Source organism: Guillardia theta (genome assembly GCF_000315625.1).
Source record: "Guillardia theta CCMP2712 unplaced genomic scaffold GUITHscaffold_23, whole genome shotgun sequence".
Lineage (NCBI taxonomy): Eukaryota > Cryptophyceae > Pyrenomonadales > Geminigeraceae > Guillardia > Guillardia theta.
In genome coordinates this window covers 294,012-313,778 of record NW_005434651.1, presented here as the reverse complement: position 1 = coordinate 313,778, position 19,767 = coordinate 294,012, and the positions used below count along the sequence as shown (strand labels likewise).

The window sequence follows — 19,767 nt, the reverse complement described above, 5'->3', positions numbered from 1 at the left end:
CGAATACTGCATGCCACGAACTTCCAGGGACCTCCAAGCACCCGGAAGTTGACCTCCTCCTGCAAGAGAGTTAACCTCTCTCCTCCTCCACCTTCCCCTCCTCCTCCGCTTCTTTCCTCCATCTCGGGTTTGTGCATCAACGCCATGGCCTCAAACGTCCCTTGCGAGCCGACGAGCAGCTCCCACCTGGTGCTGATCTTGGCTGCCAACATTTCAGCCTCCCCCCCCCGGCTCCCTCCCCCCCCGGCTCCCTCCCCCCCCGGCTCCCTTCCCCTTCCTCCTCCTCCTCCTCCTCAACTCCCTCCTCCTCCTCCTGTTTTTTCGGCCAACTCCACGCGCATGCTTCATCGACTTCACCTCGTGAGCAGCGTTCCACCTTGCCCTTGAACGAGAGGATGGAGACGTGAAACTATTTGATGAGGTGATGAAGAAGAAAAAAGCAGACTAGAGCTCGAAGGAGGAAGGGGAAAGCAGTGAAGCTGAGAGGAGAAGAAGGGGGAGGAGGAGGGGGAGGGTGAGGAGGAGAACCGCTTCGGGGACGATGACACGATAGAGCGACAAGTTGTAGTTGTCGGCTTGCAGCGCGATCTTCCCACCGCTGGGACAGGAAGCCAAGGCCTGGGCTAGAGTGTTGAAGTGGACGGGAACCAGCTGGAGCCGCGTGAGGAGACACGAGGAGAGAGGGGGGGGCAGCAGAGGGCAGACGAGATGAGGGTGGACAAAATGCGAGGAGATCAAAGTACTGTAGAGCAGAGGCGGCGAGGGGAGGGGAAGGAGGAGGGGAAGGGGAAGGGGAAGGGGAAGGGGAAGGGGAAGGGGAAGGGGAAGGGGAAGGGGGAAAGGAGGGGATGGAGGTCACCAAGGTTCCATTGAGCTGATGAACCATCTTCTCTTTCAGGTCTTCAGCGCTTGCACTTTGTCCGACATGAATGTCGAGGTACTTTCCTGCCATGTTCGCGTTCTCGGAGTCAACCTCAGTCCTCTTGCGAGCATGCGCCGTCAGGTCCATGACACACTTGCTTCTGCAACAAGAACATCTCACTGAGATTGTTCGACTACTCGCATCTCTCATCCTCACATCTCCACAGTTCTGTCGTCGAACATGTCTTCGTCCGAAGCCTCGAAGTCAGCCCCTGCACACTCGTTCACGTGCCTCGATGGGGGAGAAGAGCCTCCCCCACCTCCCCCACCCTCCATTTCTCTCTCCTCCCTGACATCCTCGTCGCCTCCTCCTCGAAGGTGCAGCCTTCGAGGTCCGGATGTCAAATGGGAGGCGACGGTACCAAGTCTTGGTCCCTCCCGTCCTGTTCCCCTGCTACTGAGATGCTGGTTGAAGCTCGCTGCTGACAGCAACCAGGACGCAAGGATCCAGCACAAGAGAGCTCCCCAAGTTCGCATGGAAGTGACGCGACAGGTCGCAACCGACAACGTTGGCCTCACGACATACGTCTATCAGCAATTCTTCTATCAGAACACCTTACAAGCATCTTTCAGCACCGCTCCGCTGCCAAGTTTCAGTGCTCATCTGAGCATACTATCTGCCAAGTTTCAGTGCTCATCTGAGCATACTATCTGCCAAGTTTCAGTGCTCATCTGAGCATACTATCTGCCAAGTTTCAGTGCTCATCTGAGCATACTATCTGCCAAGTTTCAGTGCTCATCTGATCATACTATCTGCCAAGTTTCAGTGCTCATCTGAGCATACTATCTGCCAAGTTTCAGTGCTCATCTGAGCATACTATCTGCCAAGTTTCAGTGCTCATCTGAGCATACTATCTGCCAAGTTTCAGTGCTCATCTGAGCATACTATCTGCCAAGTTTCAGTGCTCATCTGAGCATACTATCGCTTCCTCAGGCTCTACCCTGACGCTCTTTCCTCAGTCTTCCTCTCCTCATCTGAGCATACTATCGCTTCCTCAGGCTCTACCCTGACGCTCTTTCCTCAGTCTTCCTCTCTCTCCCTCCTAACCCGCTTCCCTCCTAATTCCTTCCTGGTTGACCTGTTTGTCCGGGCCCGGCACAGTGACCGGGCTCGGGGTCTTCCGGGCCCGGCACAGTGACCGGGCCCGGGGTCTTCCGGGCCCGGACTGGGACATGCCATGCTCGTTTCACTGACTGAGTTTCCGAAACTTGAAACTGACTCCCTCAGGGCCTTGCGCCATGCCAGCGAACGATGGTCACGACGGTGCGCCGAGCCAGTCGGTCACTGTCACCCGCCCGGCGTACTAGTAGGGCCGTTCACTGAGGCTCAGTGCAGCCTGGCAGTGCCATGACAGTGGCGGCGGTCACCAGTGTGCGAGTCACGCTGTACGGTCATCAGCTGATGAGTGCTGGTGATTGAAGTTTACATGCCGACTCAGTAGTCACGTAATAGGATTTAATCATACAAGCATGTGGGCTCACTCTACAAACGCATAACTTCTCCTAGAGCATTGACAATCTCAGCCTTCATCAAGATCAAAGAAATTGATCGCTGTAGACTGTCGAACTGTTTCTCCCGGAAGCTTTCGTTGAACTCTCTAGCCTCGGACACTGCTTCTTCTGTCCCTAATCTTCGAATAGCCGAAGACTGAAAGTTGGTATTGGGAAGAGATCCATGACTTGTCCGTACAGTGGTGGGAGAATCCAGCATGATGTGAAGTGGGAGAACTATGTTGACAGCGAAATCAATGAAGGACACACACAGCAAACCGAAACAGCAAAGGAGAGAACCAAGAAACAACTTGCCCAATGTAAGCGTTAACGGTGCATCAAAAGCCAAGCTGGCTGCGAGCAAAATGCACTTCGATTGCTCCCTTTCTGGTTGCAGATGAAGAATAAGAGGTCTCCAGCTTCACAGTGCTTTCAAAGCACAAGAATGCTTCCGGGAAAGATGAATTTCCAGTTGTACTCAGAGTAGAGAAAGGATGCACACGAGAATTGAAAACGAAACAAGCTGAAAAGCGAAAGATGAGAACCAAGGTCCTCGGGCTACGAGCACAAGCTCACAAATCCACAGGCGAGGAACGAAGCGAGCGGGAGATCGTACCCTGGCGACAAGATACGAGGATCACGTTACAGTGACTCATACATCACGTTCCAGTCAAACGTGATCGACATATCCCTGTAGTAAGAAGGTGAAATTTTTAAGCGGAGACTTTTAAATTTGGTAAAGACCTTCCAGAAGACAAAAGTCAGGTTACCGGAGCCATGACGGCTCTATGCCCTCCAGCACCCCTGTAATCCTCTTGTGTTGTACCCGTACTGAACCTTTCCAGGCAATCAATCACGATACCTCAATTAAAACTGTTTACACTTAAAACTATTGTACAGCGATTGCTGGTGGCGTCCGGATCTGGAGGAATGATTCTGCTGACCGGAAGGCCGGTCTTTACCGGATTCCACCACCCCTTGTCATCCCTGTAATTCGCACCCCTCCTGCTATTGACTCCTTCCCTTACAGGAAACCTCACCCCTTCATTTGCCTCCTACCCAACCATCGCGTTCTCCCCCGCCACTCCCTCGCCTTCTTCGGACGCCACCCCTTGACCCCCCCGTCTACCCCCTCTCTCCCCTCCTCCTCCCCCTCACCCCTCCCTCTCCCTCTCCCTAGCCTCAACGAATTAAACCTCTCAGCCTCCAGATTCTAAACACCTTCCCCCAACCCTCCAGCGCTTCCCACGCCACCGAGACTCCAGCGTCCTCGTCCTCGTGGTCTCCGCGTCAGCCCTTACCCTGCACCAGCGCTATCTACTGCAATGACTCCATCCACGCCATGCCCCCAAGCCGCCATCTGCTCGTCCCCTACTGCGCACAACAACAAGCCTGCTGCAGCACCTTCCTCTGCGGGCTTCACGGCGTCGTCGTGGAGAAGGAAGCAGCTCGAGTGCCTGGAGAGGTCTATCCGTCTGATCGAGTCTAAGGCGGTGATCGTCAGCGCACTAGGGGAGGAGATGACATTGTAGGAAGTACGACGAAGATACGAGATAGAGGATGTAAGATATGATTGAGAGTGTACAGTTTTGTTGGTATGTTGGATTGTTTGTAAATAAAATGTTTGTAAATAAAATGTGATGAGATGAGAGATCTGGATGGAGGGCAGGGTCGGCTCAAGTCTGTACAGTTTGAATCAGTTTTAACTACTGGCTTTGGCTCCATGGACATGCCACGGAATCTTTTCGGCGCGGGCAACGTTGGTGTTTTCGTTGCATGCTGATTGTGCTCATGCAAGGAAGCAGGAATAAGATGATCAGTGTATCGTCTTTGAGGCTTTATTCACAAATCGCTTCTTTACATGTCATCTACATGGATATATAGTGTACAGCTCGCCAGTGTGGCCAGTACAATCTAAGAGTCCTACAATGTCATCTCCTCCCCTAGTGCGCTGACGATCACCGCCTTAGACTCGATCAGACGGATAGACCTCTCCAGGCACTCGAGCTGCTTCCTTCTCCACGACGACGCCGTGAAGCCCGCAGAGGAAGGTGCTGCAGCAGGCTTGTTGTTGTGCGCAGTAGGGGACGAGCAGATGGCGGCTTGGGGGCATGGCGTGGATGGAGTCATTGCAGTAGATAGCGCTGGTGCAGGGTAAGGGCTGACGCGGAGACCACGAGGACGAGGACGCTGGAGTCTCGGTGGCGTGGGAAGCGCTGGAGGGTTGGGGGAAGGTGTTTAGAATCTGGAGGCTGAGAGGTTTAATTCGTTGAGGCTAGGGAGAGGGAGAGGGAGGGGTGAGGGGGAGGAGGAGGGGAGAGAGGGGGTAGACGGGGGGGTCAAGGGGTGGCGTCCGAAGAAGGCGAGGGAGTGGCGGGGGAGAACGCGATGGTTGGGTAGGAGGCAAATGAAGGGGTGAGGTTTCCTGTAAGGGAAGGAGTCAATAGCAGGAGGGGTGCGAATTACAGGGATGACAAGGGGTACGGATCTCTGACTGTCCGATTAACACCTTGTCTGCCTAGAGGCTTCTAGAAGCTCATCGATCTAAATAGACGAGTCACAGCGGAAGGGATCTCCTCTTTCCCGAGCCCGCTCCAATGGTACTCGGCTCTGGTCGCCCGGTCAAAAACTTTTCAGAGAGGATGACCAGTGAGGCCGGCCCGCAACTACCGTACTGACCGGACAATACTCCCGTTCCCCCGGGCCCGCTACTAGGACGAGTACTGATTTTTAACTTAACTTTGAGTAAAGGATGTCAGTAGGGTATGCCTTGGTCAATCATGGATAGTTTACTCGGTAAAGACCGGCCAGTTGTCTCGAACCTTCTGGAAGGTTTCAGCGGGAGGGACCTCCGTCTCAAGGTTGCCATGGTTGGTCAGTGAGGGGATGAGGGATTCGACCAGTCAAAACTCCTTTACACATACCACCCCCTCTTCTGGGCTATTCTACCGGGTCCTTTGATGATCCAACACGCACGACCGTAACGAGATCCGGATGCCATGGGTGCCATGTGCTCTCGAAGAGATGTGAAATCGAAACGTTTCGAATAACAGGCACGTCGGATGGAGGTGTAGGACCCTACCCCTTAATTGCTCGTGGACTACCCGGTCTGTGCACTGTTTAGCCCTTGTATCAAGAACCACCTAGCCGCACCTCCTACTCCATATTTCTACCTACCCCTTCTCAATAGTAAAAGGACCCCGTCTATTTGGAGGAATTCGACCTACCCCTACAAATGGAGGAACGAGGGTCAGAAGTGGCCATGGTAGGTTCGTGATTCACCGACGAGATATGTGCGAAAACACTCTTTTTCAGGGATATCGTTAAACCCACTTCTCTCCACCCCTCCTTCTGTAAGCTTCTCAAGCTCTAAGAGTGGTAGGGTAGTACTCCCTGGCCCTGCTACAAAAGAACTCCCGATCCTAACTCGCCAAAACTCTCTCGCCCCCTCCCTCCTACACGGCTACCTACCTTCCATCATGTGCCATCAGCCCCATCAGCCCCATCAGCCCCATCAGCCCCACTCAGCACAGCCTGCTTGCCCTAGCCCCCAAGATGAGATCGCTACCTCCGAGCGCGTCAAGGCGCGGATCTCGAGCCTCGAACAGTCGTCGTGGAGAAGGAAGCAGCTCGAGTGCCTGGAGAGGTCTATCCGTCTGATCAAGTCTAAGGCGGTGATCGTCAGCGCACTAGGGGAGGAGATGACATTGTGATGTAAATTGAACTGCTAATATGAAAGTGTACAATATTGACATGTAAATAAATTCATGTTCCTTGTTCCAAACGGTGTTTTGTGAGCAATTCTTAACTCTGCAAAGGAGTTTTTTTTCGCGAAGAATGCTACAAAAAAAGTCTAGATTTTATCTTGTGTGCAGAACAGCTAACCATGCATGGATTAAGTACGTGTAACTTCGTCATGTCTTGTGTGAATGCTTGTCGAACTCTGGGCTTCATGGGTTGCTATCGTCGGCAACAGACGTTAAAAAGCACCTCCACTGGATCACAGGAAGGTGCAGTGCAGTGTATTGAGATGCTACACCAACAAGATGAAATTTCTATGACACCATGCAAAGGGAGAATAGGCATCTAAAGGACTCCGAGGTGTAACCAGTATACGAGAGGTTACTCGCGTGCTTTGCATTGTCGTCGCTCACCAGGGTTGTCTGTAGAAAACAATAGCTTCTTCGTGCTCTTCACTTGCACTTACTTAGATGCCTTTCTGTGAAGGCTTGAGCTTGTCTGCAAAGACTTTCACAAGTCTATCCGGCCCAATGGCGGTTGCTCTGTTGCAGTGTGCTGCATCGTTTCAAAGAACGCGTTGACTGCCTGCCTCAATATAAAGACAACAGATTGAAAGCCTGGCACAAACCTGCAATGAAGCATGCCGTGTTTGAGCTGCAGTCAAGTGTTGGCAGCTGGCGCCGGGCCCGTACCGTAGACCTGTCAAGCTGACTTTTGTTAATACTTTGTCCGATCATCGGATTGCGGTGCACTGACTCGTGCAGCCGCCGGCCGTTCTCGACGGGACAAGACTTGGATCATCAGCTCAATTGAATTCATCCCGTTGTGATTTCGTTCGTTGAAAAACTTATCCAGCAACAAGAAGACTACTTGAATTCTCCGCTTTCGCTTGCAACTTTCCCCTTGATATGCATGGATGATACTGTAGAAAATGTCAAGTATTGCTATGATGTGAGTGAAAACATTTTGAACAGCGAAATTCTGGGATGTGTATCTTCCCTCCAGTACTGCACTAATCCAAGAGACCCAAGCTACCGAGAATGGAAAGACCTGATTGCATTGGTGGGCGTGCACGAATGGCGTCTTCTGACGAGAATGAACCAGAACTAATTTTGCCCCTTGAAGTTTATTTCAAAGGAGACATGAAGGGATTTTGGAGCCTTGTTGCAATGAAAGGCGTCCTTGCAACGCGTTGCTGCTTATTTTGCGACATAGCATCCAGTGCAAACCACTGAGATGTTTCATGTTGTCAGCGTTGTTGCCGAACAAACAGTTGAAGATTTTTGTAACAGTGTGTCGATTCCTGTTGAGTGTTTTTGGATGGTCAATGACGGTGCTGCAAAAGAAACGGAAAGTATCATTCGGACATGCATGTTTCAGAAGCAATCGCTCACTGAGGTTAATAAGGAAGCTCTTCGCAGATCTCGTGTTTCCAACAAATTACAGCAAGGACAACGAGTGGTCATTTTGATGCAAGATCAATTCTTGTGACATGTTGAGGCAATGTGGGCTTGCATGCAAAAGTTTGATTCTCTGTGTGCTGCATCTGAAGCTGAGAATCACATCGTGTTTCGTGAAATGTTTTTACAAAGCTGCAACGAGATGGAAGCTCCTCATCACTGTCAAACGCGTGTTGTTCAAGTCAGGACTCAGTTATCATTTGGAGGGAACATCTGAGAGACTGCCCAGCTTAGCTGATGAACGGGCAACCGTGTCATGGTGACTCGGTAGTGACTTGTACTTTACTGCTAACAATTTTTAGAACAAATTTCCGGGTATCGTTTTCCGCGACTGCGATTCCATCCGAAATAGCTTACACAGCTCACATTCTTTCCTCTCCATGCCTCCACCTCCTCCAGTAGCTCCTCTGCCCCCGGCCGTTCCTCCCCCCTCCCCGCCCATGCCCGCTTCATCATCTCCTGTAGCTCCCTCGGCATCCTTGCAACGCTCGACAGCCCCGGGCGAATGTATTGTCTCGCCGCCATGCTCACAACCGTGTGTCCATCCATCTCGGCAAAGGGATGCTCGCCGGCGAAGATGTACCACATCACCAGCGAGAACGAGTACACGTCCACTGCTGCAGTGTACCGAGTCTCTCCCCGGAAGATCTCCGGCGCCATGTACCGGTACGTCCCCGTCGTACCCGTCAGCTCAAGTCTGCTACTGCATTCAAACCTACAGGCATCCACCCGACACGTCTTCATCTCTCGCGGCATTTCTTCGTGCGGGCACATGCGGCTGAGCCCGAAGTCTCCGATCTTCACCGTCCTCCCGTCCCCCGTCAGCAGCATGTTCGCCGGCTTGATGTCTCGGTGGATCACCGGCGGCTTCTGCGAGTGCAGGTACGCCAGCGCGCTCAGGATGTCCTCCACCCACGACACCGCCCTCCTCGTCTTGGGCCGCCAGCGCCCGTCGAGTCGGGAGCGCTTCTTGGCCTCGTAGTAGTGCTCGAGGCTCCCGCCGGGCATGAGCTCCATCACCAGCCACGGCAGCCCGTCGTGCTCGTAGATGCCGTAGAAATCAACCACGTTCTTGTGCCGGAACGCGTGGCTCATCATGCCGATCTCCTTGAGCAGGTCCTTGCCCTCGTTGGAGCGGACGTCGAGCTGGGAGCAGAGAGTCTTGACGGCGACGGTGGTACCGTTGTAGAGGGCGCTCCTGACCTCGCCGGAGGAGCCTTGGCCGAGGAGGTCACCGACGAGGAGGGAGGATCTGCGGATGGCGAAGGAGTCGCAGCGGTCTAGGTCGGGCTGCTGGAAGGTTTGATGGAGGGCAGCGAGCTGGAGGAAGGCTGGGCAGTCTTCTTGCAGAGAGGGACAGCAAACAAGCTTGATTTCAGATACTGAGTTGTCTAATGTAAGTGTTCGTTCTGGGGCATATGCTGTTGTTTGCGGAGACAAGCCTTATCAGTTATCTCAGCATTGTTGTACCCTAGCGTTTGCGACGTCCACTTTTAAACTTGCCACAGGGAGGAGGGGTTGCAAGGGTGGGTGAATCTGGTAGAGAGGACTGGTCCATCTGAAGTTAAACCACCTTGACACAGCCGTATCTGACTCCGAGAGTACCCCTCTCCTCTACACTCTTCCCCCTTCCCCCCTTCTTCCCACCCCCAACCAGTTTGTCCCGCAAGTCGACGTGTTTGAAGAGCCTCCATACGAGGAGAGTGGCCGGGTACCCTGGCGTGATTTATATACAGTGGTAGAATCGATATTGTGTACTAAGTGACGTAGACGTACGGTACCGCACATTTGTACGATCTGATCAACAAATCTAGCTTCATAGGGCATCTGCTCATACCTAAGTGCACTATCGCTACGTTGCTGGCTTATCCCCGCATCAGTGTTAGTTCCATCACCAGCCACGGCAGCCCGTCGTGCTCGTAGATGCCGTAGAAGTCAACGACGTTCTTGTGCCGGAACGCGTGGCTCATCATGCCGATCTCCTTGAGCAGGTCCTTGCTTGTCCAGGTTGGGTGAGAAGTGTTGAAGCTTTCTCGATCTCTCTCGTCCTTGTTCTGTCCTCCCGTTTGAGAAAGAGGGCAGTTTTGCCAAGAGGACGCAGACACAAAACCCCTTAGCGGCCCGACTGACCCCACCCCGCATGTACAGCCGACTGACCCCACGCCTACCCAATAATGTCTAGCGGCTTGAGAAAGCAAGGACTCCTAGCAAGCAGAAGTTGGGGTGATCCTGAACGTGGATCCCTCTACTAATGTGGACAACTTTAAGGAACGCTCCACCCAAGATAACATTCTTGTTAAGTTCCAACTCCAGGCTCCGCCTTGCCTGCACGGGCGGCACGACAGGACGGTCGATGGGAAACTTGGGACGATGCTGCCGCAATTGTCCGCAGGGGGTCACCAAGGCTGAAATAAAGTACTTTGATAAATCAGATCGAAAACTTTGAATCTCAGGAGAGAACCACCTCTACCATGACAGAGCGATTCTAAAATCAAAACACCTTGCTACCTTCCCACTCCATGCCTCCACCTCCTCCAGTAGCTCCTCTGCCCCCGGCCGTTCCTCCCCCCTCCCCGCCCATGCCCGCTTCATCATCTCCTGTAACTCCCTCGGCATCGCCCGATCGCTAGGTACAGCAGGACGCATGTATTGTCTCGCCGCCATGCTCGCAACCGTGTGTCCATCCATCTCGGCAAAGGGATGCTCGCCGGCGAAGATGTACCACATCACCAGCGAGAACGAGTACACGTCCACTGCCGCAGTGTACCGAGTCTCTCCCCGGAAGATCTCCGGCGCCATGTACCGGTACGTCCCCGTCGTCCCCGTCAGCTCAAGTCTGCTACTGCATTCAAACCTACAGGCATCCACCCGACACGTCTTCATCTCTCGCGGCATTTCTTCGTGCGGGCACATGCGGCTGAGCCCGAAGTCTCCGATCTTCACCGTCCTCCCGTCCCCCGTCAGCAGCATGTTCGCCGGCTTGATGTCTCGGTGGATCACCGGCGGCTTCTGCGAGTGCAGGTACGCCAGCGCGCTCAGGATGTCCTCCACCCACGACACCGCCCTCCTCGTCTTGGGCCGCCAGCGCCCGTCGCGTCGGGAGCGCTTCTTGGCCTCGTAGTAGTGCTCGAGGCTCCCGCCGGGCATGAGCTCCATCACCAGCCACGGCAGCCCGTCGTGCTCGTAGATGCCGTAGAAGTCAACCACGTTCTTGTGCCGGAACGCGTGGCTCATCATGCCGATCTCCTTGAGCAGGTCCTTGCCCTCGTTGGAGCGGACGTCGAGCTGGGAGCAGAGAGTCTTGACGGCGACGGTGGTACCGTTGTAGAGGGCGCTCCTGACCTCGCCGGAGGAGCCTTGGCCGAGGAGGTCACCGACGAGGAGGGAGGATCTGCGGATGGCGAAGGAGTCGCAGCGGTCGAGGTCGGGCTGCTGGAAGGTTTGATGGAGGGCGGCGAGCTGGAGGAAGGCTGGGCAGTCTTCTTGCAGGGATGGCCTAGTACTTTCGAAGAATGTGTTTGCCTCGTCATCAACTGTCGTCATGGGGTTATTTGGATTGGGTGGAGCCTTCCTTGTAATCTGCTGCTGTATTTGTCTCCTGCACTTGGAAGGTGTTGTATGATCCTTGATTTGACGTTTGTTCTTCGTTTCATCTGCAGTACTCTTCATACCTGTGCTGTACATGCTTTGTATTTCTCCCGCAAGCATTTGTCCCAACTCCCTGCTTTCTCTTCCTCATCTTTGTCCACATGATGTGTGTTACCTGGCTTTCATCTCGTGCTCTTTCCTCTTCCTTCCTTTCTCTATCCTGTCCTCAGCTCCCCCTCTCCCTCTCCTTGTCTTCGCCACTTCGTCTCCCCCCCGTCCCTCGACGATCTCCTCGCCTCGTATTCGCGTCAGCGCCCCGACAGATCCGCCCCCTTTCATCAGTTCCCAGGAGGTGCAGTACCACCGGTGGTGATCCCCAATTCCGTGAAGGGGTGGTGGTAATACGTGACAGGGTACAGGCTGTCGCACCATACTACCACCCCACCCCCCTTACATCTACTCCCCATCTGAAAGACCCCGACACGTACGGTGTGCGAGAAGCGACGGACCACCCGGGTGCGACCCCCAAAAGGGCCGCGAGTACCCCTCCTTTCAAGGCGATCCCTCACTGGTTTCCGTCAGCCTCCTGAGAGCCGTCAGCCGTCAGTCAAGGGGTGGGGTGGGTTTGAAGAGTCATACGAGGTCGCTCTGAGGCCCTCCGGCTCGGTTCCCGAAGCAATAATGGTTCGGCCCGGATAGAGGAAACCTTCAAATGTAGTGTTCTTTTTAACTTGATGGGCTGTAGTGACTGATTGTAACTGATACCTTCACTTAACTGCGCGCACCGGGACTCATTCCCCCGCGCCATGCCAGCCGCGGCGCGCCGTCGGATCGGCGCCGCCGCGGATGTCGCTGTGGCGACCGCCGCCAAAGGAATGAGACGCATACACTGAGTACGGTACCGGACCGGGAACTTCGAAATGCACGCCGTGACGGACCGTACAGTGACCCGCGATGCCATGTCATAGCCCAGCGAACAGGCTTGAAGACGGTCACCTGGACCGCCGATGGCACAGTGCGCAGGCTGCGTTTGCAAGTCGGATCACCTGAGGCGATCGGTGACCGGCGTCTTGCCGCAGTGCGAGGCCGAGACTCGCCGCCGGGGCCATCCGGGCCGGCCCGTGCTGCCGGCGTCAGTCACTGTGTCATGGGGAAGTTCCCCAAGTTGCACTGCGTGCACTGGGCCGCCGCATTGTAGAAGCGGCCGTTGAACTGAGACGGTGACTCAGGCCGCGCCACTGCTGAGTTGCCAAGTTCGCCGCGAGCTGAGCGACTCGAGTCCGATGGCGGAAGACCGTCCGACTCGAACTGAGGCCTCAGTCAAGGGCTTTGGCGGGACGTGCCGCTGAGCATATGCGTCACAGAGTCCCGGATGGCATGCATTATCATAGTATGATGGGCGGCCCTCGCCGCCGGCGCCGCCGGGGCCCGGGCCCCGGGAGTCCGGGCTCAGTGCGCTCAACGCCGTTGCGCCGCCGAAGGGCCGGGCCCGGTGCACGGTGCCGCTAAACGGCCTTGCCAGTTGACAGTGACTTATTAGTCACTTAACTCCGCGGCCCGGCCGGTAAAACGAGCCGGGCCCGATTTCACCGGTCAGTGGTTCGGACTCGAGTGGATGATTTTTGGCTAGAAGGAGGGGTACATCTGAGTGACAATTCATAGGAATGGGTGGGTACTGTGACTGAGTTGACGCAATTGGGCAGGTGGAATAGGGAGAGGAAGACAGGGAGAGAAGAGAAGAGAAGAGAAGAGAAGAGAGAGAGAGAGAGAGAGAGAGAGAGAGAGAGAGAGAGAGAGAGAAGAGAAGAGAAGAGGAAGAGGAAGATGAGGGTGTGGGGGGAGCAGGATTGCTGTTCCTGCTAAAGAGCAGGAGCAAGAGTGAGAGCAGGAGCAGGGGCAGGAGCAAGGCAACAGCAAGCAGTAGCACCACAGGCATTGGCAGGCAGAGGGAAACAGGCGAGGGAAGGGAAACTGGGAAAGAAGACGTTGAAACAGGGTCGATCGAGATGGAGGGAGGAAATGTGGCTGAGTCTGCTGCTGCGAACGGAAAGCACTGCCAGAAATTAGCGGGAATGGACTGGGATTGCAGGGGCAGAGTGAGACGCGGTAAGGTCTGCTGCACGGCATAGATAGAGCATTGATCGTGTCTCAACGAGCCATGGCTGTTTCTTCAAAGCGTTTGAGGCGAAGCGATGCGATTCAGATCGTTTTCTTGTTGTCAACTCTCCTGTTGTGGGCGCCTGCGGCAGCACAGATCTTTCAACCCCCACTAAGCCCGAGGAGGCTTGCTCTTTCTCATCAGGGAGGTCGACATGAGCCGAACTCTCACCCGTCCCGGACGATGCTGGCTCATCCTGTTGAATCCAATCCACTGCTCTCTTCCGTCATCATCAACCACAAGCGTGAAAGTGACCATTCGTCCAAGAATGCGCATGACCGACACAGTCTAGATGATGACATGGGAGGTAGAATAGTTGCAGAGGAGCGAGCTTTCAAACGAACTCTTCATGCAGGGAGTGTTGCTGTCGACAACGATAGGCTGGAGGCAGCCCAGGGAAGCCCCCGGAGCAACTCATCGCACGTGGGGCGGGAGGAGCCAGTGCAGTCAGACAGCTCAGTGCGGTTGGGGTTCTTGGTGGCCTTGCTTGCGTCTCTGTCGGTGAACCTCGGGAAGGTGTGTCAAAAACGAGGCACGGAGGATCTGCCTCTGCTGCAGATGAAGGGGAACGTAGTGCGAAGTTACCTCGCGAACCCTTGGTGGCTGACAGGATTCATCTTGGATGTTAGTGGGGCCCTGATGACCCTTGTTGCCCTCTCCCTCGCGCATGTCTCGGTGGTTCAGCCGGTGCTGGGCAGCGGCCTGGCGTTTGTTGCCATATTTTCTCACTACTTGACATCCGACCGGATGCAGTTCATGGACTGGGTCGGTTGTGTGATCTGCATCGTGGGGACCCTTGGGATCAGTTGGACCTCGGTGGAGAGAGACGGGCCGGAGGAGTTTTATTTCTCCATCGCCTTCCTGCTCCTCCTCTTCTTCTTCTCCGTGGCTGCGTTCAGTGAGCTCCTGCATAGAAAGAGGCTCATACCTCAAGACATCTCGTCTTCGATCTGTGCTGGCGTGTGCTTCGGTACTTCGGCATGCTCTACCAGGTGAATCCCTCGTGGTGTCGTGCTGCCCGTGGGAAGTTTGACAGCCAGTGCTTCTGCAGGACGGGGATGAAGATCGCGCTGGAGAACGGCTCAACTTTTGCAGCTCCATTTGGTATCTTCCTCAGCATTCTGTTGACGTCGACGGTAAGTCTCCTTCCTTCCTGTTGTTCGGGTGACGACCTCACAGGGTTTTGTGGCTCAAACGAGGGGCCTGAAGGATGGCAGAGCGCTGGCAGTTGTCACATACAGCAACTTGATTGCGTTGCTGGTCGCAGGTTTGTCTTGCTCTTCCGCCTCGTCGTACACTGATGACTGTTCCCTCACCCGTGTTGCTCCCCTCCAGTGATCTTTGGCATCCTTGCGCTCTCCGAGCCGCTTCCAGACACCATCGTCGGGCTGGCCGGCAGGATCTCATCGATCCTGCTCCTGGCATTCGGCTCCTACATCTTGCAAGGACGAGGAGAGCACAAGCACAGAAACCAGATCGAGATGAACATGCACCATGGGCCGTTCGCCAACAGAGCCCACGCGCGGGATGTGAGCTTGGATGGCAGCATACTTGAGACTGTGCAGGTTTCAATCTCCTCGAGCCTAGTTTGACTGCAGTCTTGACACGTTGGCAGGTGCTCACGTCGATAGACACCAAACAGATTTAACCGACCTAACTTAAATAAACTCTCTGACCGTTCTACTACAGGCCCACTAGTCTGAGTGTTGCCAGGCTGTGTCACTGTGACGGTAAGGACGGCCGGGCGGGGCCGGGCCGCGCTGATCGGACGGTCAGTCGCCGCGGGTACGGTGACAGCCCGGCCGGGCCCACGGGCCACCCAGTGCGGTCCACTGACCGGCGGCCCGGGCGGCTTGGCCGGGCCGTCACGCTCCGAGGCCTCAGTCACTACTGCCCAGTACTGAGTCCGATGGACGGTATGCGGTTTCGCTAGATCGATTCGTATCAGGACCCACCCGTGTGCGTCTGCCTTCGTTAGAAGCCTTCTAGGGAAAGTACCCGGGTCCTAGACCGATGAGCTACCCCTGGGTTGTTCGATCATAAGGGGGTACTGTCCACCCCCTTGCTGCCTGTTCATGGAAAAACTGACAGTGGGGGTTCTGACCCCGTTGACCTCTAGAGGGTATTTTTTAGGTGTTTCAAACCGGTGATATATAGAATTTACGGGTAGTCACTGGTAGGGGTTATATCCCCTACCCCCTGGTTGGCACGAGAGGAGACGTAGAGGAGAGGAGAACTGATGGACTGCCTTCAGTTCCCAAGTAGGGGTAGTCATACTACCGGTTCTAAATATTATGGCTCCAGGGGATACAAGGGGGTATTTGATGTTGTGGGGTGGGTACCTTTGACCCAGCCGGTTTTGAGGGGAGGAGAAGGGGGTAAGGGGAATGATGGAGATGAGGCAGCATGGGTGGGTGGGTGTCGTGAAGACATTGGTGGGGTTAAGCAGAAAGAAGAGGGGTGGGGTAGTTTCATTGGTGATTTCATAGGGTAGGATGAATTAATCTTACTGTCGGGGTGGGTAGTCCAAATTTGGAGGGTCAAAACATCGAATTCAACATAAGGGTATGAGGAGTAAAGGGTGTATTTTAGAGTGGTTGGGGGTCAAAGTTGAAAAGCTCTCAACAATTTGAAATGGTTTCCTGGATGTTCCTTGCAAAGGGGTTGAGGATCGTTGGTGGTAGGGTGGTAATGGACAAGCTCACTGGGTGGGGGTATGACGGCTCGGTGGGGTAGGTGTAGAGAAGTGGGTAGAGGGGTAGGGGTGAGTAGGGTCTAGGCAAGGCGGCTATGGAGCCGGGGAGATGGGGAGCTGTGAACGAGCAGGAAGAAGAAATAGAGGAGGGAGAGAGGAAGAGGGGGGAGATGATCAGTTTCATGCTGGAAGGTAGGAAGATGACGAGAAGAGAAAAGAAAGTGAACAAGCCAAGGGGGGAAGGTGTGATGAACAAACTCAGGGAACGAGAGCGCCAGGAACAAGAAATTGTTTCTGAGACACACAGTGAAGCTTGAGGTGATTTCAAGGGATGTTGGTTGCTCGATGAGTTGAAATCAATCAGCATCGTGTGAAGATGCATGTTAGAGCGAATATGGAGGTGGGGAGATAACTGTCCGTTGAATTACCTGGAAAGCAATGAGTATATTCCCGTTCTCGAAGATTTTGGATGGGATTTTGCACTAGAAATGACATGCAAGACTATCGCGCCTGATGTGATTGATCGATAACAAGACAACATGTGCATGATGTCTTTCAGATGTTTATGGATGGCATCTGCCGAGCGAGAGATATCGGATTTCACTATTTTTGTCGGAAATTACCGAAAGATTGAGGCTTGCTACACTTGCCTGCATTGTTTACTCGGAATTGAGGGTAGATTGTAGTGCTGATTGATATGAGGTCAAGAGTAGGAATGTCATCATAGATTGGTCTTGGGCAGTATAGTGTTGCAGTGCAAGATACTACGATAGTAGTGGCAAGCTGTGGTTGGGTAGTTTTTCAACGGTTGCATGTAGTCAGCGGTCAACAATCGTGTCTGGGAAGGTTGTTTTTTCAATGAAGATGACTTGTGTCACAGACCAGACGCTCGCACCAGGAACAAGAACAGAACTCAGCCTTAGCTTCACGAACAGGTCCAGCGTGTGCGAGCTCGTCAACCGTGCTGACGCGAACGCTAGATATCCTAGCTCAAATGGCTGGAGCTGGAGGAAAGAGCATGGGATCGTATGATTATCTCATCAAGCTGATGTTGATCGGTGATAGCGGTATGTCACTCTTGTCTTGCTGCGCCCTCGACGTGATGGGATGTGAAGGGGTTGGCAAGTCGTCCCTCCTTCTGCGCTTCTCAGACGACTCGTTTGGTGACTTGTCTTGTTTGTCCTCGACGTCTGAGATCCTGACTGCCTGCTGGAACCGCAGACATGAATTGTACCCCTACGATCGGAATTGACTTCAAGCTTCGCACGATTGAGCTCGATGGGAAGAAGATTAAGCTCCAACTTCTCGACACAGCAGGACAGGAACGCTTCAAAACCATCACTACTGCTCACTATCGAAATGCCATGGGTATTCTTCTGGTGTATGACATCACGAACGAGCAATCCTTCAAGAACATCGAGGAATGGCTTAAGAACATCGAGAAGCATACCTCCCAACCCGTCAACAAGATCCTTATCGGTGAGCTTGCGACGCTGGGATCTCCCGAGCTCACTGACGACTCGTAGGAAACAAGACAGATCTTGGAGCGCAGCGAAAAGTCAGCACCGAGGAGGGAAGGAAGCTTGCTGGTGAGCGTGTTTCTTCTTGCACTCACTCGTCAGCGCTGACGGCTGGCGGCAGAGCAACTGAACATGGCCTTCTACGAGACCTCGGCCAAGGACAAGAGCATGGTTGACGAGGCTTTCTTTGCTCTCACCAGAGACATCAAGAAGAGACTTGGGGAGCATCCAGGACCCAACAAGTCGACGGGAACTGTTCAGGCAAGTTCACACTCCCTCGCTGGTGTAGAGCTGACGGCGAGGGGAGCAGGTGTCCAAGCAGGAGGAGTCTTCGTCTGCGGGGAAGAAGAAGTCATGCGGAGGCTGCGCCTAGGAGCTGCGGGAAAGGCGAACATGACAACACTCTGATGACAGGTAGCGGCAACGGCTTTCTGGCACCACCACTCTATAACTTCAGCATAAACCTCTCTGAGAGATAAAGATATCGCAAGAAGATGATGTCACTGCCTGTGACACTCCTCGTGAATGTTAGCTGACTCCATGCCCGCAAGCTTCGAGAAGAACAGCTCGATGGGCAGAAACTCGTCGGAGGAGCCGAGCATATGTCTGAGCTGGTTGTTGTAGAGGAGGCGAACATAGAAGGTCCCTGTCTCCACCTCCCGGAGCAGCTCCAGCTGGACTCTTGAGGCGTACGGGGGCCACCTGCACAAGAGATCAACACCCGCTCCTCCGCGTCACCCTCTCACTTCTCGTCGAAGGCGTCGAGGGCCTTGAGCAGCGGGAAGAGCGTGGAGTCGTGGCCGGAGAACACCAGCAGTTTCGCCCGGGGGGTTCCTGCCACTGTCGCCTTGAGTTCTCGCAGGATGTCCTGGAGGAAGCCGCCGATGGCGAGCTTGCTGAGCTCAGGCGTGTTCATTCTCGTGCTCCACATCCACGTGTTGTAGTCCATGAGCGAGTCGATCTCGTTGGGCGTCAGTCCGAAGGGAACGTCCATGCCGTGCGAGCGATGGCAGTGGCACACGTCCGCGAGGTGGATCCAGACGTCGATGACCATCTTGTCCTGCTGACTGTCTGTGTGGTTGATCCTCACCGCGAGCTCGTCGAGCAGCCTCACGTGACTCTCTTGTGGCTTGACTGTCGTGTCGATCTGCGACAGCAGCGACCTGACTCGCGGGCATCGCTTGTCGCTCAGCCCCGTCATGTGGTCCAACGCTTTCTCCTGGCTCTCGATGGTGATCACTCCAGCTGCTCCTGACTCCTCGAGCCGCGTGTCCTCGGGGTACAACCCTAGCAGCAAGTTCTGCACGCTCTGGACAGTTCGCGGATATCGGGTGGATCGCACGTATATGAAGAACTTCTCCTCGGAGTGATCAGCCGGCAAGTCCACAGGCAGGAAGTTCAAGTCTCCCACGTACCTCTCCCTCAGCTCAGCCCCAACTCTCCTCATCTGAGCGGCCCCTCGCTTGGTGAGCTGACCGAAGGGCCAGGAGGAGGAGGAGGAGATGTTGTGCGTGATGTATGTCCCTGTGTCGTCCCGATTGCTCACTCCCCAACGACGAACGGACTCATGCCCGTTGATCTTCGACGACCAGATGCTCTTCAGCTCCTCTGTCTGCACAAACGAGCCCGCGCTCTTGGTGATGGGAGTTCGATCCCCGTGTCGGTGCACCACGATGACCTACAGGCGGGTCAGCAGCTCGACGCCTCCATGCCGCCCTCACCTGCACGAGCTCGAGAGCTTTCTTGCCATCTTTGAGGATGTACCTCGACCCTGTCTTGCAGCTGGCCTCCTCCTCACTGCACTGGGCCGCGCAGGACTGCAGGAGAAGGGAACACGCGGCTGCGAGCAGATAGATGGAAGATGATCGCATCCTACTTGTGGCTGGAGAATGAGGGCAGTCAGCCTAGGAGCGAACACTTAAATTTGTCGATTTTTTTCCGTTCAAAAATGGTTTGGTTACCATCTGCATGATTCAGATGCATGCGCTTGTTCTATTCCCACCAACTCATGTCTTATCTCGTTTCCTGCTCTCTGCTCCACCAAAACACTCCACCAACTCCTGGCATTATCTAGCCTCGTCCTCCTCGTCCTCCTTATTCTCTACAATCTTCCTCTCCTATTCTTCTCTTGCCTCCCCGTCATTCGTCATCAAGAATCCTTCTTTCTCCCTTGTTTTCCTCTCTCGAATTCTC

At 54.4% G+C, this 19,767-nt stretch overlaps 6 protein-coding genes across 6 annotated transcripts; 2 read left to right on the top strand and 4 right to left on the bottom strand.

The window, feature by feature from the left end:
• Positions 1-398: 398 nt before the first annotated feature.
• Positions 399-1,410, bottom strand: GUITHDRAFT_151913 (hypothetical protein). Its single transcript, XM_005834954.1, has 4 exons — positions 1,182-1,410; positions 1,079-1,133; positions 860-1,022; positions 399-651 (listed from the first exon to the last, which is right to left on the bottom strand). The coding sequence occupies exons 1-4, from the start codon at positions 1,396-1,398 to the stop codon at positions 445-447; spliced, it is 642 nt and encodes a 213-aa protein (XP_005835011.1). The 5' UTR covers positions 1,399-1,410; the 3' UTR covers positions 399-444.
• Positions 1,411-7,901: 6,491 nt separating this feature from the next.
• GUITHDRAFT_69012 (hypothetical protein) lies at positions 7,902-8,849 on the bottom strand (the record flags this gene model as incomplete). Its single annotated transcript, XM_005834953.1, has 2 exons — positions 7,902-8,328; positions 8,386-8,849. Coding segments are annotated over 2 exons (891 nt in total), but the record flags the coding sequence as incomplete, so codon positions are not given.
• Positions 8,850-10,148: 1,299 nt separating this feature from the next.
• GUITHDRAFT_41962 (hypothetical protein) lies at positions 10,149-10,997 on the bottom strand (the record flags this gene model as incomplete). Its single annotated transcript, XM_005834952.1, has 2 exons — positions 10,149-10,467; positions 10,525-10,997. Coding segments are annotated over 2 exons (792 nt in total), but the record flags the coding sequence as incomplete, so codon positions are not given.
• A 2,362-nt stretch (positions 10,998-13,359) lies between these two features.
• Positions 13,360-15,007, top strand: GUITHDRAFT_136988 (hypothetical protein; the record flags this gene model as incomplete). The annotated part of the gene is made up of 5 exons (XM_005834951.1): positions 13,360-14,351; positions 14,411-14,495; positions 14,539-14,626; positions 14,695-14,924; positions 14,975-15,007. 5 exons carry the CDS (start codon positions 13,360-13,362, stop codon positions 15,005-15,007), a joined length of 1,428 nt encoding a protein of 475 aa, XP_005835008.1.
• Positions 15,008-16,934: 1,927 nt separating this feature from the next.
• GUITHDRAFT_93719 (hypothetical protein) lies at positions 16,935-18,053 on the top strand. Its single transcript, XM_005834950.1, has 7 exons — positions 16,935-16,989; positions 17,035-17,121; positions 17,170-17,217; positions 17,276-17,533; positions 17,581-17,643; positions 17,696-17,835; positions 17,885-18,053. The coding sequence occupies exons 2-7, from the start codon at positions 17,049-17,051 to the stop codon at positions 17,945-17,947; spliced, it is 645 nt and encodes a 214-aa protein (XP_005835007.1). The 5' UTR covers positions 16,935-16,989; positions 17,035-17,048; the 3' UTR covers positions 17,948-18,053.
• A 21-nt stretch (positions 18,054-18,074) lies between these two features.
• GUITHDRAFT_106111 (histidine acid phosphatase) lies at positions 18,075-19,445 on the bottom strand (the record flags this gene model as incomplete). The annotated part of the gene is made up of 3 exons (XM_005835113.1): positions 18,075-18,276; positions 18,321-19,252; positions 19,296-19,445. 3 exons carry the CDS (start codon positions 19,443-19,445, stop codon positions 18,075-18,077), a joined length of 1,284 nt encoding a protein of 427 aa, XP_005835170.1.
• Positions 19,446-19,767: the final 322 nt, after the last annotated feature.

What these genes read in the sequence shown, in the direction of transcription:
- GUITHDRAFT_151913 (XM_005834954.1), bottom strand. Translation starts at nt 1,398, where the DNA reads ATGCGAACTTGGGGAGCTCTCTTGTGCTGGATCCTTGCGTCCTGGTTG. An exon ending in GACGACAGAACTGTGGAGAT is followed by an intron (nt 1,023 to 1,078) that starts GTGAGGATGAGA and finishes TTCTTGTTGCAG; the next exon opens with AAGCAAGTGTGTCATGGACC. An exon ending in ATCAGCTCAATGGAACCTTG is followed by an intron (nt 652 to 859) that starts GTGACCTCCATC and finishes ACGCGGCTCCAG; the next exon opens with CTGGTTCCCGTCCACTTCAA.
- GUITHDRAFT_93719 (XM_005834950.1), top strand. Translation starts at nt 17,049, where the DNA reads ATGGCTGGAGCTGGAGGAAAGAGCATGGGATCGTATGATTATCTCATC. An exon ending in CGTCAACAAGATCCTTATCG is followed by an intron (nt 17,534 to 17,580) that starts GTGAGCTTGCGA and finishes GACGACTCGTAG; the next exon opens with GAAACAAGACAGATCTTGGA. An exon ending in GGAGGGAAGGAAGCTTGCTG is followed by an intron (nt 17,644 to 17,695) that starts GTGAGCGTGTTT and finishes GGCTGGCGGCAG; the next exon opens with AGCAACTGAACATGGCCTTC.